General features: G+C 37.5%; 1 protein-coding gene across 2 annotated transcripts; it reads right to left on the reverse strand.

Moving 5' to 3' along the window:
- Positions 1–6: 6 nt before the first annotated feature.
- On the reverse strand, positions 7–17270 carry pcif1 (phosphorylated CTD interacting factor 1). Of its 2 annotated transcripts, none has more exons than XM_084425278.1 (16): positions 17102–17270; positions 14941–15083; positions 14738–14862; positions 14382–14519; positions 14115–14254; positions 11486–11640; positions 10530–10677; positions 10342–10425; positions 10165–10264; positions 9907–10069; positions 7469–7644; positions 7290–7376; positions 7029–7213; positions 4933–5026; positions 4658–4833; positions 7–2664 (listed from the first exon to the last, which is right to left on the reverse strand). In XM_084425278.1, the coding sequence occupies exons 2-16, from the start codon at positions 15062–15064 to the stop codon at positions 2397–2399; spliced, it is 2163 nt and encodes a 720-aa protein (XP_084281404.1). In that variant the 5' UTR covers positions 15065–15083; positions 17102–17270; the 3' UTR covers positions 7–2396. The 2 variants fall into 2 exon arrangements, with proteins under 2 accessions (XP_084281404.1, XP_084281405.1); XM_084425279.1 differs by having other exon boundaries at positions 2263–2664; positions 14941–15105; positions 17102–17196.
- Between the last annotated feature and the right edge of the window lie 1990 nt (positions 17271–19260).

The raw sequence follows: 19260 nt of genomic DNA on the forward strand, positions 1-19260 counted from the left end.
TTTTTTGTAATGCAAAATATCAGGTCATGCACAATAAAAACCTAAACACACTTTTTGTACGAAAACAAAGAACAAAAAGAGAATTATAAAAATAAAGTTATGGATAAATGGATGTTTTTGCTGGTTACACTTTATGCATTACTGATGCAATCGTACACGGTTCTACTTTAAGATACAAGATAAATTCCTCCTCTTTTTTTTTTTTAATAACACTTTGGTTTAGTTTAAAACAACTATTTCATAAATTCTGTAATTCATAAACAGTTTAGAACCAAAAAGTTAAATAAAAAATAATAATAAAAAAAAAAATCATGGTGAAAAAGACATCTTTTGTGTTCTTTTCAAATAGACTCACAACAGCCGTGTGGGAAAACAACAAACTTCATACCCATGTTCTGTACAACATCTACAGTTTTTGCTGGTGATCCACACTGGGATTAGGAAATCCAACAAGTGCCCGATGCTCAATGTGATGTTATGTTGGATTTTAAAAATGGCAAACTGGGTTACATTACGCGTCAAACCACTGGAATGCTTTTAAACCTAATATAAAAGCCATTTCCCAAGTTTGGCTACAAGACAATGTAGTCCAGTGAAAAAAACAAAAACAAAAAACTTATACTTACTTACAGATGGAAGTGATTGGGTTTAATAAAGTGATAGTATACAATACGAATTACTACATGCGTATTAACATGGCAAAAACAAAACAAAAAAACACCATTGTAGTGTTAATAATCGCAACATTTAAAGTCCAATTGTAGCAACAAATTCGATCAATAACTTCTCTTTTCCTTTTTTAAAATGTACATTCAAAACGCTGCCCAGTGATACAATTTAAACTCAATGTTATGTAAACAAATTTCTATGATCAGAAAAAAAAATCTTTTAAAGCACTTTTCACACACGAAACAGTGAAATCAAGGCAATAGCAACCAATTCGAATAACCGGACGCCGATGCATTTATTAGAGGAAGAATAAGCCTCGTCTGCTTTTCTTCGTTCGAGTTTCCAGGTGTCGGTGCTCTCAATTAAAAAACACCCGAAATGAGAGGTAGACTCACCGGAGAGGAAAAACGAGGGGCGTACGCCATATTGAGGAGCTAAATCATTTTTCAATAAAACCACAAACAGTTGGAATTAATGCTTTCATAACTAATAAGAAATTGTCTTTTTCCACTCGCTAAATGCTACAATTGACGTGACCCGGAATGCCACAACAGGACTTAAGGTTCACACAGGCTTGCAACTGTACAGAAAAGAACAACGCAATAAAGGTACAAAAAACTATTTCAGATGTGCTATTGTGTTCTGTACAATATTTTAGGAATAAAAGAAAACGGACTGGATTTAACTGCAGATGGATGACTAACTTTTCTGCTTGTCAGCTGATCTTTTTGTTATCACATACAATATATATTCTATCATGAAGAAATCAAACTTAACCACTCAACTCGGAAAGGAACGCCGATGAACGCTAAAAACAAATGGGTGTAACAGGAGTCAACCGAGAAGCATGATGTCATGATGAAGGCTTTTAAACATTAGCTGCCTGATCGCCGATCGTCGTCTGACACAGAATTACCTAAAAAGAACAACAGACAAACATCTGTGCATCAACTCTATGACAGCTTCGTATTCCTGCCAGAGAGAAAAGCACAAAGTTAAAGCGTGAACGTCACAAAGCCTGTCATATTTCACTCCAAAAATCAGCAGAAAGAAGTTTTATTTAGTTTGGAAAATGAAGCTTATTTGAGGACCATTCTTTTTTTTGCATTGTTACATTATTTCTATATATTATAATGCAACAACAACAACAAAAAGTGCATTGTGTTTAATTCAATTTAGGCTGATTTTATATTTTTTAAATCGCATTGTAATAGTAACCTTTTAACTGTAGTAATACAGTACTGTATAATGAATGAAAATTAAAGTTTAAGTTAAAAATGTCATTAAAGTTTAAACACCATTGAAAAATAATGAGAACTACAAAAACTAGACGGAAAAAAAGCTTCATTTTCTTTATGCAAAATATTTTTCTTTTGATCTTGGTGTGAAATATGACACGGTTTAATGAGACTCACCCAAAAAGGCCAACAAAAAAGAAAGAAAAAGAAAGAATATGATATGCTTGACTACATTTACCATAAAAAAGACAACAAAAAAGGTGACCAAACTATCTATACACTGATTTAAAAAAAACTCAACCATTATGAGACTCAAACCCCTAAAACAAACAATATTAAATAATAGATGCGGAAGAAAGTAAACAAACATGAGTCTTCTTCTCCTCGCGTGAACATCTAAACCCAACAGCGCAATATTATACCTCTCATTCAATCACAGACTCTTTCCCATGAACATACATACACGTGTCCACACGCCCAGCGCCGTGTCTAAATGTTTGTTGTGTCCGGTGCAGTCTTGTCAACAGGACTGCTGTTGTCTTGACTCCTAGCGGTTCGTTCCTGGGCCGGTTTGGAGTCTTTGTCTCCGGTACTGGTTGAAGAGGGACCAGGTGAGGGCAACGAACGCCCGGAGACCTTATACGCCCCCAGGAGATCCTGGATTCTCTCCGTAGTGGGCTCCCATTTGGCAAAGCCAGCATTGTTTTGGAGGAAAATGACTGCTGTTCCATGGACGGCCTTGTAGTACATCTCTTCTCTGAGAGACGCAAAGGCAAGAGAGCAAACCACAAGTTAAACCATCTGTTTCGTGCAGTAAACAAGCAATGAAAAACCACTAGAACAAGGAAATAGACCGAAAAAATTGGGGTGGGCGATGGGACCAAAATCTTACATCTGAGAAATTTTATTATACATTAATGATATACATCACGATATTATGGAAGCTTGTTTTCGCCACGGAATAAACAAAATAAAAAAGGCAATTGCGAATTTTTTCATCTCACAATTGTGAGTTTTCTCTCATAATTGCCAGTTTATATCTCATAATTCAGAGGAAAAAAAGATAACTATATAAATTCAACAGTAGTGAGAAAAAAAATTGATAAGTCAGAATTGTGGCATTTGCCCCTTTCACACATAGTCTTTACTAGGTTCGCTTTTGCACGGTTGCTTTTCCACTGCAGTTAGTACCGCTTCAAAGTGGGTGGGACTGATCGTTATAGTTGCCGTCTCTACTGCCATGACATCATCATATTAAATGCAAATTTTTCATTCCGGGTTTCCCCATCCGCTCCTCGGCAACCAACGTCTGCACGTTGCAGAACGTCTGCACCTCGTCCAATGACCACGATTCAGCCATTTCTTTTTTTTAAGTTTATACTATTTTTTTGAAGCAAATACTTTAAATAAAAACAGGCGCTACAGCGTTGGCTGTTGTCTACTGGCTATTTAAATCTAGCGGGTTTAGTTTCTCGTGTTGTAAATACAATGACGCTGGTAGTGATGATTCTGTCTGACCAATCAGTGATCTGCAGTGTTTCCACGTCACATTTTAGTATCGGTACGGTACGCTTGGAACCTCAACAGAGGTGGTACCATTTAAAGCGAGCCGAAGCGAGCCGTACCGTACCGTACCATGCAGTGGAAAAGCGCCAAAGCGTGCCGTACCGAACCGAGCCGTACCGTACCATGCAGTGGAAAAGCGCCATATGGGAGTCAGTTGTAGCCTATAGGCTTCATTAGCCTACTGTAATATTGAAGGTAAAAATTAACTGATTTGTATATAAACACTTAAAATACACTTATTTATTTTTATAATAATAAAGTTATATGAAATAAGATAAACATTTAAATGGTGGCTTTCATAAAAAACTTTCCAGATTTATTCAAGCATGCATTAAATATTGAAGAACATTAAAAATTATGATGAATATGTAATATGGTGCATATATTTAACAAAATGCTCCTCTCTAGAGTTAATTTTTCTCACTGACTGACGAGTTTATGGTCACCGGATCTGGTTTTTCTGAGGTAAATGTGACGTTACATGACATTGTTTACAAGCTGTTTTACTGACATCTTTCCACAGTTGAAACACTGATTGAGCGACTCCATGTGACATGATACGGACTTCGATAAGTTGTACTCTACCTTTTAACACACTTTCTCATTCATGTTTATTTCGCACGGTAACTGGTATTATTAAGGCGGGAGAGAAGATCATGTGCTTCTCTCGAGCTGAGCCAGAGCGATCTCACGAAAATGGACGTAATTTGAAATCTGTTTCATATCAATAATAACAAAGCACAAAGATTATTGCGATTTATTGGATGGGATGCGCGCAACAATGTTCCATTCATTCATCAACTGAAACCAGGATGACTAATCGATTCTTGGGATTTAAGAATCAATATTGTTTCGTAAAAATGAGAATCGATTAAAATCGAGAAATCGATATTTTTTTTGCCCAGCCCTAGTCTTTACTGGAAAATTACCATTAAGAGATCACGTGTGAACAAGACCTTTTAAAAATACCAGGAAATTGGTTTTGGCAATTTAGAAGTATGAGAAGTTAAAACATTAAACCAGTAAATTACAGTATGATGATGTGTGTGAACTATAATAAAAAGGTTTATTAGGCTGCTGTTACTTTAAGAGCGAATGCACGAATCTAATATACAGATACACGTTTATATCGTCGTCGCCATGATATACATCACACGGCCCAGCCCTACCAACAAACGACTGACCTTTTGCAGATGTGCTGCGAGCCGCTGCGGTACTCGTGCTCGAAGGGGGGCACGATCATCTGGTGCCTTCGGAAGCGACTGGACTCCATCCGTGTCAGCGCAGGGGTCGGCGGGTCACGCCACTCTGGCACAAAGATGATGAAGGACAGTGGCTCGCTGGAGCGTTCCAGAAGATCCTGAGAAAGATGGAGAGACAATGAGAATCAGTATGGGACATTTTATATGACGATATTCCAAACGAATGAATTTGGGGGGCGAGACTAAGAGTCACACACCTCAAAGCGTGTCACCATGGCGTCCATGAGCTCCTCACAGAACGGAGGGTTCGCCTCAAATGAGCCACTGGCCGGAGAGAAGCTGAGAAACGGCCTGTGAGGACAGACATGAGGAAACGGTAAAGCAAGTTATGCTAGTTTTTATATAACGGCAGTTTAACAGCTTAATTATAATTTGATTACATTTGTGACATACATTATAGACATACATTAAAAAATGTATATGTTATTGCATCATTTATTCAAGAGAATGTAGTAGTGTATGAGGCTTCTGAAATAAAAGTCCGAAAGATGTGATGATTTGTTTTTGTAAATATGACTCATCTTATACATCATATATACATGTACAGTCTGTATAAGTGTATGATTTAACTTTTCCCGATGGTCTAGTGTTAAAGAAATTGCAATATCGAATCACAATACTTGTAGAATTGCAATTCTTAAAAAATAAATAAAAATAATAATAATAATAATAATAAAAAAAATAAAAAAAAAATAATAATAATAATAATACAAAAAAAAAAAGAATAATAATAATAATAATAATAATTCGCAATACATATCGTATAGAGAGCCTAAGTCCCTCCCCTTCCGGTGGACCACCATGGGACCTTATTTCAGAAAAATATTGTATGGTAGTCAATGGCGAGAGACAACAAATATTTTGATCTCGTTTGAATTGTGCCCTGAATTACACATATGATGTTTGTCAATTTAAAAGATACATTTTAAAGTCAAGAAAGTCGCAGTTTGATGTAAAACTGTTGAGGTATAAGACTCTGGAAATACGTAATTACAAAGACTACAAACCCAAAAGGCGCACATGTGACGTCATACCTTTTCTCTCAATGAATGAAGCTAACTTTACTGAAGCTAACGTCTGTCATTTTTTCTATAGTCTTACGTTATAATCGTAACGTTACGCCGCCATGCCTGAGTGTTTTGTACCAGACTGCACACATACGAGCAACAGTGACGTACGAGACGAGAGATGTAGTTCATTGAGCGATTTTCACATAAAACTAGTGCTGCACGATTAATCGTATCGCAATCGCGATGTCAAGCCTACGCGATTATATGACGCAAAATGCTGCGATTTTATATTAAATAAACAAATTAGCGCTGTTAACGCAATTAACGCAGCATCTGTTAATTTTTGGCATCCTTTGGCTAGTGTTACATGATCCCGCTCTTATTCATGCAAATGCTTTTAAACCATTCATGCGCGATGAAAAGAACGCGCTGCCTGTGAATGTCCTGACAGTGACACAGAAAGACTCGCGCTAATATCGTGCGTGCGCACAAAACAGCATGCCAGAATACAGTTCTCTTTCGAGCTTGAACGAACAATAACACACACACAATTATGCCAAAATGTCTTTTTGTCGAGTATCTTCATAACATAAGAGTAGTCTTATGATGAACGTGAAGAGTTGTGATGACTCGTGAGAGAATGAGGCGCGTGTGAGATCCGCATCTCTGTCAGCAGCGGCTGCTCTTAAAGGGACAGTACACAGTAGCCACTAATTATCTCTGTCGTTAAAGTTAATCAAAGAACAAAGGGAACAGAGAAAAACACTCACTGCTCTTGACTAAAGAACTTTTTTCTTTAGGCAGATTATCAGTAATCTGTGTGTGCATTTATTTTCCTTGAGAACCAAGCAAGTTGACTCATGAAACCATTTGTTTATTATATCGCAATCGCAATATTGACCTCTATTATCGCAATATGACATTTTCCCCAAATCGTGCAGCCCTACATAAAACTAAATGTTACTCTTCTGTTTTATGAAACTGCGACTTTCTTGACTTTCATAATTATATTTTAAATTGACAAACATCATATGTGTAATTCAGGGCACAGTTCAGATGGAATATAAAGATAAGTTGTCTCTCGCCATTGACTACCATACATATTTTTTCCGAAATAAGATCCCATGAGTGTGTGTGTGTGTGTGTTTGTACACATTTACCATGACATGTACATGGTAAAATATACACGAGTCATGACAGCAAAGCAATTTATCACCATGATCCTTAAAATCTGTTGGAATGTCACTTTTAATTGTTTGACAGTCAAGAACCCATTTACATACCCTCGAGATCCAAAGAAGCCGTCAATGTCTGGAAACGCGGAGCAGAATTGCTTGAAATAGCAGTTCAGCGGAGAAGCGAAGCACTCAAACGTCACTCCAAACTTTTTGTTGAGAGCCTCAAAGACGGGGACAGGCAGCGCCCCCTGCAGGCCAGACCCCTCGTTCACACCAGAGCCAAACATCACCTGTGGGTGGAAACACACACTGATGCTGCATTTGCTTTCCTGATTGGTTACCAATGCTTGTAAATTTGAGTCTTACCTGGTATCTTTTGATGAGGCACCACACACGAGACAAGAACTTCTCAAACCTTTGGTCATCTATACAGCTGTATCGATAAAGGAGTTCCTGTTTATGCCAGAGAAAGAAATGCAAAGAATCCAATTTAGTGTAAGTTTCTGGTTTTAATTTGTTTCGAGCTTGTGTTAGCATGTACACACCAGTTTGTTGAAATGACCGCGGTTGACCTTCACCATTTCCCCTTTATACCGCAGGCAAGCCATGTCATTCTCGAAGTGCAGCTCAACACGCGGCTGAGGAGGAGACGGGATGGACAGTCTGACTGGATAACAATACACCAACCGGTCCTGAACCTCCGTCGACTCGGTGCCGTCCACTTTAAAGCAAGAAGAGCAGTTCAGAGGGGCTCTAAACCAAGTCAAACCAAGAGCGAATATCGGCACCAGCGACAAAAATTCATCCTTTTTTTGGAGTTGGTTGATTTTTGTCTAAGAATGAAACCCTCACTGACCATTTTCCAGATTCATGGATATCTCCATCTCCTGTATTTGACTGGTTTTTATTTAATTTAATTGCCATAACAGTTTCACAGGTTATTACACGACTGATACAAATTCAACAATATAATAAATACAATATAAGAAGTGTTATTTAAAAAAATTCAACTTAGAAGAAAAACAGACTAAGAGACTAAACGGTTTTGTATATACAAATATATAGAAGATTCTTTAAACTAATGATGATTAGTTAACTAACATTAACAGAGAACAATAACTTCTGTAACAAATGCAGCTATTGCTCATTCATTGTTAATGTTAGTTAATGCAATGTTTCACTTAATTGGACCTTATTGTAGTGTTACCTATAATTCTGTTGCACTTTAATCTGTTTGAAACATTTGTTTACTTTATACATTTTTGTTTATTATTTTATTCTATTTAAATGTTCAGAGGAATGTAATACCGTGATGTATATCATTAAATGTTTCTTTTTGTTTTAAGAAAAGGTATTAAAACCTGTTATAGTGTGACAACACCTTTTTTTTTTTGCAACTTATTTCAATGATAATATCACAATCATATTGGAATAATACTGTATACCATGATAAATGCTTCAGCAATTATCGTAACATGAAAATTTGATACCATCACATGCCTACAGTATAGGGGTGTAACGGTACACGTATTCGTATTGAACCGTTCGGTACGAGGCTTTCGGTACGCGTTTTCAAACCGAAATGTTGGACCATTTTTCCTGCCGACCAAAATTTTGTTATTTCAAATGTAGGCGGGTCTGGCGCTGGCGCGACCACAACATTGTCCAACATCAAATGGCAAACGTAATGTAAGCGGAATGATACTGAGCTACTCGTTATTGTGTGGTTGACGGACCGTTTATCAGTTTGGACCAAAGCAGCGCGAGCCGATCTTGATCAAGCGACACTGTTACACAGCGCTAAGAGATCCAGTAAAGAAATCATTTGAATTCGCCACTTAAGTAATAACATTGCTGCGAGATCTAGTGAGAAACATTCACATTTCTCCGTTATTAACAGATCAAACAGCGCGTGGAAACCAGGAAGAAACATTGTGCCATGAATGAACTATCCAGTGTCCACAGATCTGCAACATTTACCATGGATTTACTGTAGTAACACTAACTGCAACCATGGAAGTTTGGCAGGAATAGTAGGCTATAATGCTTTCAAGTAACGTTACGTCGGTTTTATTTCGACATTATGAATAAAATCGCTGCCCTCAAATGTTAATCTGAACTAAAAATAGACGTTTGTTTATAACTAGGCTACTACAATATTAGGCTACATTTCATTTTTTCTAAGGAGCTGTTTTGTTTTATATGCTACTAAGAAGAGTCTATTATAGCTCCATCATTGCTCAAAGTAAAATAAAATAAAAAAATCATACTTTATTATGTTAGTTTTAATAAAAAAATACAAAATATCTGCCATTTCTTTCTTTTCGCTGTATCGAAAACGTACCGAACCGTGACACAAGTCTATCGTATTGAACCGAACAGTGAATTTTGTGAACCGTTACACCCCTACTACAGTACTATAGTGAATAGGAAAAAAATTAATAATGTAACAACAGAAACTAAATATTTCCTTTTTTACTCATTTATAATGTTAATGTGTCACAGTATAAATTGGGTTATAATATATGAAAAAATATAGATGCATTTTACATCTTTTTCCCACCACACGATTTATTTAAAATTATTTGTGGTCCCACTTTATATTAAGTGGCTTTAAGTACTATGCACTTACATTGAAATTAATAATTTGATACAATGGACTTACTGTGAACATACATGTTTTTACATTGTACTTATATTTTGAAAATACCTACATGTAATTACAGCTGTAATTAATTTATGTAATTACATTTGTAATTACACTGTTGACCCTTCCCTTACACCTTAACCCACCCATACCACCACACCTGACCCTAACCTTACCTGCATCACACCTCAATAGCAGCACAAGTGTTTTACAATATCAACCTGAACACAATAAGTACATTGTACTTATTTTTCTGATATAAGTAAATAGTACTTAAAGTCACTTTAATATAAATTTGTTATTCTTTGCATTCTGCTTGCCATTTCCATCTCCTACCTGAGATGTTGCACTCTTTAAGGAGAGTGTGGTGAGCCTGGCGGATCCTGCGTACATATTCTGCAGAAATGTGATAGATCTTTGAACAGATGCCCTCAACAGAGTCCTTCGCCACAGACGCCACGTGAGGGCCGCACTGCTTCCGTAAGTGCTCGAGCCGATCCTGAGGAATGATCCATTACGGTCATGCACACGTACGCCTTAAAATGCTGTCTAGGTAGGTAGGCAGGCAGCTCTGAACAAAACTGAGAAATGTACCATGTAGTCCTCCTTGCTGGCGGAATGGTCTCGTCTCAGCCAGTTCATCGTGTCCTCGACGTTCCACTTCACCACCTTCCGACTGTCGGGAGTCGCATTTCTGCGCAGACATGAAACATACTTTCATGCAACGTTCATGTCAGTCTCAAAACCTTAGCAGCCAGCATGAATAATTACCTGGAGTCGATCATTTTCTTGGCCGCCTCTGCATATTTAAACAGGAGTTTCCTGGCCTCTTCCTTGTATTTGATGCGAGAGAGCCTGACATTTGTTGCGAGGCAAGTTAGAAAATTATATATACGCATTTCCAAACTGAAATATGCAAAAGGAGCTTGGTTATACGATGAACAGTGACGCTTTAGTACCTGATGGGGATGTCGTTCATGATCTCTCTGAACATGGACGTGGAAATGACCGGGTCGCACTCGCTGGGCAAGAGCGGATCCGGACCTTTATCCACCACCTTTCTCTCCAAAAGCCAGCGGTTGAAGGATTCCCGCGGAGGCTCTATGCCTGAAAAGTTAAGTCAATCTCCAATTATTCCTCAATAATAATAATAATAATAATCTCTAAATTACAATTACACAATTCAAAAGATCGGGGTCAGTAGGACTTTTGAATGCGTTTGAAAGAAGTCTCTGAAGGCTGCATTTATTTACTTATCAAAATTACAGTAATACTATGAAATATTACTACAATTTACAATAACCGTTTTCTATTTGAATATGCAAAGCTGAATTTTCAGCATCGTTCCTCCAGACTTCAGTGTCACATGATCCTTCAGAAATCATTATAATATGATGCTCAAGAAACATTTCTGGTTATTATCAATGTTGAAAACGGTAGTGTGCTTCATATTTATGTGATACATTATTTCAGGACTCTTTGATAAATAGAAATTGAAACCTATTGTAACATTTTAAATGACTTTACTGTTACTTTTGATCAATGTAATGCATCCATGCTGAATAAAAGTATTAATTTCTAACAACATTCGACAGACACCAGTATATAAAGTTTATAAACTAGTAACACGTATTTATGGAGCTCATCCTCTTCAGCAAGTTACCAAGACCCATGCAGCATTTAAGATTCAAACTTGGAGACAGCTGCAGTTTCAATATTACTTCCCTTTCCGGTAGCTTTGCAATGCATTCATAAAGAGTTTACATTTACTCAGAATAAAACTGGCTGTGAATATGGAGGTGGGTGATGTGACAAAAACACTACAATGCTGATTTTGCTACACTGGTATTAACATGTATAATCTCTCATTTGCAGGGACATATTTAGTCAAACATGACAGCTGCTTCTCACACACCCTCGCGCTGAGAGCACAGCTCGTGGTAATGCTGCCGTAGTTTGGTGGTGAGTTGCGCTCTCTGCAACTCGATCTCCGGGTGTGGAGGGAGGTGGTTCACTGGGGCTCGCTCTCGGATCACAGCGTTGGTCTGAATGTCCAGGTCCCAGTACACTCTGAAACACAAAGTCCCAGTTCAGACATGTCAAGGCACAGAGTCGTATCATGTCTCCAGAGCTCAACAGCTGAAAGAGCCTATCAGGGTTCCCACACCTCGGTTAACTTCAAATTCAAGGACCTTTCAAGAACTTTCCAGGTCCAATACCCTCAAATTCGAGGAGTTAATGTTGGGGACACATTTATTGTGTCCAACAGCAAACGTTGAGGTTCCATCGTAGTTGTTTTGTGTGCGCGTGAACGTCATGGCAACGTACAACACAAAGTACCTCACGCGGGAAACACTTTAAATGCGCGTAACTAACGCAAATCAAGCAAGCTAGTGCGCATAGGCCACAAAGTGTTGGCGAAATAACACATTAGCGGACCCGAGGGAATATTATGGAATTTTTTCCAGAAACCTTCTTGCACAAAATAAATTCACGCACTTTCATGGACCTGTATCTATGCGTGTTTATTTTCAAAATCTTTCCAGGGTCTAGAGTTATTTTTTTTTTTTCAGATTCACAAACTTTCGAGGACCCGTGGGAACCCTGGCTTACTCAGAACTCTAAAATACCTAGAAAATCAAAGTCATGTGTCTAGCCAATAGAGCTGCACCATTAATTGTTATAAGGGCGCAATCTCGATTCAAACACACACGCTTTCTAATTCTTAAAGGAACACTCCACCGTTTTTTCATATTAAACTATGTTATTCCCTTAACTAAGACGAGTTGATGCATGCCTCTCTCATCTCAGTGCGTGCACTCAATCGCTCTGGCGCGCGGCGACACTTTGATAGCACTTAGCTTAGCCCAGTTCATTCATTAGGATCCAGACAGAGATGAAGCTAGAAGCGACCAAACACCTCCACGTTTTCTCTATTTAAATACAGTTACACGAGTAGTTACACGACCAAGTATGGTGACACAAAATAAAACGTGGCGCTTTTCTAAGCGGGTAAAAAGGATAACTATAATGGTATGGCGGAATAGCACTTGGGAGCACTTTGACTCGGCGCAGTCGAAGTGCTCCCAAGTGCTATCGTGGTCGTGTAACTACTCGTGTAACTGTATTTAAATAGGGAAAACGTGGAGGTGTTTGGTCGCTTCTAACTTCATCACTGTTTGGATCCTAATGAATGAACTGGGCTAAGCTAAGTGCTATCAAAGTGTCGCCGCGCGCCAGAGCGATTGAGTGCACGCACTGAGACGAGAGAGGTATGCATCAACTCGTCTTAGTTAAGGGAATAACATAGTTTAATATGAAAAAACGGTGGAGTGTTCCTTTAAACGAAAACGATTCGCCTGTGTCTATTAAACCTCTGACAAGAACGATCACAGCGAACATTCAGATCTGTGTTGGTGTTGTCACACACAGTCTTTTCAACCGCACAGTATCATTATTTCTGTTACAATACTTCAAATTATTACACAAGTACTGGGATAATACAGTTCGGATATAAACACTGATGTCTACGGCTGCGATCAAAATAGAGTAAATCGGTCAAATCTGTCGATTAGTTACGTTTAAACTGATCTGTCAATCATCTTGTCACAGTTAAAATCCTCCACATTTAATTTCCTACCGTTTCTGAGAGAAATGTAGTAGCACGTTGATCTGCCAGTCGGGGGGGGAGGTTTCATGCGGAGACTCTCCTCATGTGTTTGCAATTTGCATAATGATGCATTTAAAACTTAATGACCAAACGTATCATTACAAAAGTTCACAATGCTGTTGCAGATGAAATATTATAACGTGGATAACATTGAATAAATATCTTTTCGTCAGGTTAGATAAATACTGATAATCAATCACTCCAATCCCTTTATCTAAACCTCTCTACTTGCACATCTGCCATGTTTGTAGTTTTTTTTACACTTTTTATTTGCGTTTGTAGTTCTAATCAAATTTTTCATCCAACGCGCTATGGGTTGTGGGCAATATTAGCTGCTAGAGTGCGCACGGATCTGCACTTCCGATTCTAACCGGAAAAAATAGACCATTCGAGTATCTTTGGAAGACTAATTTCAACATACTATGATTTGAGACACAGTAATTATAATTTCGACGGATAGTATGCTAATTGGGATGCAGCAACTGATTCATCCAGTAATAAAACAAGTGAAGTCTCAATTTATCTAGAATTTTGCAGCTCTACTAACCAAGTTGTTTCTCAAGTTTAGCACATTAAAATTATTTAAAGTACTGTTTCCATTGTAACACAATTCCTGATTTAAATAGTTTTCACAGGATCAATTTTGAGTGTTCAAGCTTTCGAATGATACCTAATTTATGATGATTACTAAAAAATGTGATAGGGAAAAAGGCAATATATAAAAGCATGCCAATTGCCCCGCTACCAGGACAAAAAGGGATAGTTCACCCAAGAATTACTATCCCTTTAACAGGTTTAAGCAGACGCTTTCAGCCAAAGTGACTGGAACATTGCAAGAATGGGACAAACTGGAAAAGTTGAACTCCACACTCACACAGAGGGCCGGTACGGAGCCGGCGCGGGAACGCCGGCCTGGCTTTGTTTATCATCTGTGGCGTTGGCCCAGGGTTTGACTCCTGGCGTGCTGGGAGAAATAGGGACAGTGGGAGTGGTTGGAGTGACAGGAATCTCAACCTGAAAATCAAAGAGAAATCAGAAAATGCATTCACTAAAAATGACTAAAACCAACAGTTGTTGCTAAATTTGTTTTGGAATATCAAATAACTTAGCATCTATTTTTGCTATTAGGAAGAAATCTGACCTTTGGCCTCTTGAAACTATTAGGGCCCGTTTGAGAAGCATCCTCTGACGGATGTCTTTTGCGCTGCCCGTTTCCCAGACCTGCGTCGCTCAATGCCTCACCAGAGGCAGGAGCCGCGTTCAACCCCAGAGGATCCGACTGAAACGACAGCAAATACAGGACAGTGTTGTTATTATATTTTTAAAAATAGTTTTCACTAATAAAGTATAGCTGAAACAAAATATAATACAGGAAAACTATTAAACATTTGGTATTATATCTAAAGAAACTGTATATAAAAAAACCCTGTCAAAGTTCTTCCCCAAATGTTACATTCATAATACTGAGATTTCATTGGTTCTGAAGGCTGAGCTTACAATGACATCGTGCTGCCCAAGGACAGGCATTTCCCACAGCGACTGGTTAGTGAACCGATTGAAGTAATATGGCCGATTCTCCCTTTTACTCCAACATTTGGACCATCCAGCCTGAATCATCTCATCTGAAAGTGAAACTTAAAGATCAGATGCATTGCTGCATACTAGGGATTATTGGTCACTTAAGCCTCACAGATACGGACCTGGGAGCTCTTGGATGGGTTTGCTGGTCGAGGGCGATAATGGAGCCGGCTGTGACGTGGACCCGGTGGGCGACATGACCATTGGCGGATCTGCCTTTACTGTTCCGTGGTTTTCACTCGTCATAGCTCCTCATTTGTCCCGTCTTATGATAGAAAAGGTTTCATCTTTATAAAATGAAAGCATTGCAATTCTGAGAGCACTGAAGGTCATGTTAAAGGGTTAGTTGACCCCAAAATTTAAATTATCCCATGATTTACTCACCCTCAAGCCATCTTAGGTGTATATGACTTTCTTCTTTCAGCAAATTTAAAAAAAATACATACTGGCTCTTTCAAGCTTTATAATGGGAGTGAATAGAGCCTGAGATTTTATAGCCCAAAAAAAGGCTCCAGGGGGTTAATAAAGGCGTTCTGAAGCCAAGCCATGTGTTTTTTATAAGAAAAGTATCCATATTAATAACATTATAAACTATAATCACTGGCTTCCGGTAATGGCCGTACGCGAGTCTAGTTCTGGCCGAAGAGTGACCTCTGACCCGACGCATGACGTATGCAGAGGATAGAGCAAAACAAAACTGAAAGAAGAAAGTCATATACATCTAGGATGGTTTGGAGGGAGAGTAAATTATGGGATAATTTAACATTTTTGGATGAACAAACCCTTTAACCCTAAATGTTGTGTTTGGTTGGGTCTGGCATCATGGCATGTATAAAACACGAATACAAAAAAAAAAACAATTCACATCCTAAGCTTAATAGAATAGAAGATAAAAGCTCCAATAATAAAGTTTTGAATAGGTCAAAAGAACACAAAGTCATTTGAAGGCAAAATAAAGCTTATTTATTGGGTGAGTATTGGGTGTCTCAGCTCGTCAAAACAAGTCAACACAGAACAATTCAATTTTATTAATTCCCAAAAGGTAATTAAGTTGTGGACATAAAAATAAAACAGCCCGTAGTAAATAAAATAATTGAGTATGAGGTAATAAAATAATGACAGATTTGTATTTTTTAGGTGAGCTATGCCTTTAAGCTTGCTTGGGTGAATGTGAAAGAAAAACTCTACAGGAAGATAATGAAACTTACACACAATAAAAGTGAAACTTTGGATCCTTTAACAATTACACATACAGAGTTAAAAAAACAAACATTTTATTCATAGATATGAGATATGATTAACGTTACCATGGTAATTTCTGGTATGGGATTTCCAGTACGTTGTGACATTTCCGTACGCATACCTTGTAGTAAATATGGTACGTCATACGTAAATATTCAGTATCATGGTTACGTTACACTGATGGTAATGTTTAGAAATTATAGCCTATATAGACACTCTCTATTTGTACTTCTGAGGTGGTGATACCATGGTTACGCTTAACATTTATTTCGCTGGCCCGAGCTGGCATGCATTTAAATACTGACAGTAGTAATTTATCACTCAATCTCAGAAAAGACACGAACGGCGTTTTTTCCAACAAATAAACCTTTAAAAAAACACTATGGCGTTGACATGGTACAGTATTGTATCGGATAGCAATACGATTGTACCATAGTATTACAGTGGGTCTTTTTGGTTAATAACCCAGGGTTTATCCGACCATACATCATGTATTTGTTCTACGAAAGTGTTTACAGCGTTTATCGTCGTTAATAAGAGCGCAAATGAGCGAAAGAAGGGCACGCATGCGCCTGCTACGCCGCCCACCCCAGATCGAGCCGCCCGAAAACAAACCCGAAGGAGGAGGAGAAAAACATCCAACAAAGAGCTACTACGGCAGCACAAGCTGATGTGCTGGATAGAGCAGGTAAAATAAGACCAAGTGGCGTGGCTTCTGGCTTCATTTGGGCACAGAAAGGACGAGGATACATAGGGCCATCACCATAGTGTGTCAAACTGCTCATTTATTGAGTTTTAACCCCGTCAATTTTCGACCGTTACGACCACAAATTTTAGGCGCGCACTTTGGCTTAGTGGAAACGGTCGACAAGATGGCGCGCGCTCTCGCATACTAGGCGCCGCGCTCACTGCGCATTATAATGTCTGTTTATTGCGTGCACTGCGCACGTTTGCAGCAACCGTGGGGATATTATTGTGCCCCGTGCATTCCGCCACGCGCCCATAGGTCTAGTGCTGCTCTTCAATGGCTGAATCCCTTACCTTGGAGAGGTTTGATGGGAGTCCTCAATAGGCTTTGCTCTATTCGGTTCGGACCCGCCTCCGCCTCTCCCTCCCCACCGACTCCGCCATCTTGTATCGGGCACTCGGACGCGGTTAATGCGCATGCGCGGGTTTAGTTGCCATCCGCAGTGAAAGTCGTCAAACCCGCGCGGCCATTTGTAGAGAGGCATTCATTCATTCAGTCTACTGTGAAACGAAATAACAAACATAAACGAATTGTTTCGTGTATTTATAGGAAACTGCGTGAATGTTCTTTATTGTTGTCCTGAAAATGTGTGTACGTTTACATATGTCTGTTTTGAATTCAGGTTCAAAAGGTTTTTCTTTTAAATATTTCTATTTAGCTTTATTTTTATTTCAGTTTTGTTTGAGCCATTTTAGTACCTCAACTTAAACTTATTTCAGTTAGTTGCCAAGGAAACATTTCTAACATTGATTTGTTTCATCTTATATTTATATTTTTACTTAAGCTTTATACTACTGAAAACAATATAATCGTTTTAGTTATATTTACTGAAGTAAAAATGGCAATGTCTGTTTTGAACGTATTATTAACCTCATTATTATTAACGAAAGCACATCAAAACTCCATCAAAATATAAGATATAAAAATCAAGTATGAAATCCAATCATAAACAGATATTTAAGTCCCAAATTGATCCTAAAGTCATAACACGTTGTAGCTATACCCCTCAACACCTCCCATCATCATTATATTGCAGTTACACTTTTAATATTTATGTGTTGTGCACATAGACTGTAAAAAAAGATTGGTTGTGCACTCATGGAACAACAAGGTGAAACCTAAAGATGTGCTTTACTTTTGAAAATTCAAATCTACAAAAAGGCTATAGGCTTGTTTTCTTGTCAATGTTTGCTTATGAACTCTACCACTGTTCCACTTTTGCACATTACACTGTATGTCATTTGAACTATATTTGTAAATTGCACAGCATGAATCTGGCTCATTTCCTATTTGTACATCATGTCATTTGCACTACAATTGGTGATGTGCACTTTACTGCCCTTTGTGTCATATTTGGCATTTGCACTTGAACTATATATATACAGTACCAGTCAAAAGTTTGGAAACACTACTATTTTTAATGCTTTTGCAAGAAGTCTCTTATGCTCACCAAGCCTGCAGTTAAAAAAAAAAAAAGAAAAGAAAAAAAAAAGTAATATTATGAAATATTATTACAATTTAAAATAATGGTTCTCTTTTTTAATATACTTTAAAATGTAATTTATTTTTGTGATGCAAAGCTGAATTTTCATCAGCAAGTACTCCAGTCTTTGGTGTCTTATGATCCTTCAGAAATCATTCTAATATGATGATTTGATACTCAGTTATTATCAATGATGGAAACAGTTGTGCTGTTTAATATATTTTTTTGGAATACTTTTTTCAGGATTCATTGATGAGTAAAACGTTAACAGCATTTATTCATAAAAACAGCATTTATTCAAAATAAAAACATTTCTAACAATATAAATCGTTACCATCACCTTTTATCAATTTAACACATTCTTGTTGAATTAAAGTACTAATTTCTTAAAAAAAAAATAGTTATTGTTCCCAAACTTTTGAACGGTAGTGTATATTGTTACAAAAGATTTCTATTCTAAATAAATACAGTTCTTTTTAACTTTTTATTCATCAAATAATCCTGAAAAAAGTATCTCAGGTTATAAAAAAATATTAAGCAGCACAACTGTTTCCAACATTGATCATAAATCAGCATATTAGAATGATTTCTGAAGGATCATAAGACACCAAAGACTAGAGTACTTGCTGATGAAAATTCAGCTTTGCATCACAAAAATAAATTACATTTTAAAGTATATTAAAAAAGAGAACCATTATTTTAAATTGTAATAATATTTCATAATATTACTGTTTTGTTTTTTTTTTTTTTTTTTTTTTTTTAACTGCAGGCTTGATGAGCATAAGAGACTTCTTTCAAAAGCATTAAAAATAGTAGTGTTTCCAAACTTTTGACTGGTACTGTATATATATATATTTTTTTTCAACTTAAATTAAATTAAACGTACTTAAATTAGTTGAATCTTGTATAACATATTTTTTTGTACAAAAATTGCTTAACTTATTTCAATGAATTAAAGCAATGTAAAAA

The sequence above is a fragment of the Rutilus rutilus genome (genome assembly GCF_951802725.1).
Source record: "Rutilus rutilus genome assembly, chromosome: 12".
In the NCBI taxonomy this organism is placed as follows: Eukaryota; Metazoa; Chordata; class Actinopteri; order Cypriniformes; family Leuciscidae; genus Rutilus; species Rutilus rutilus.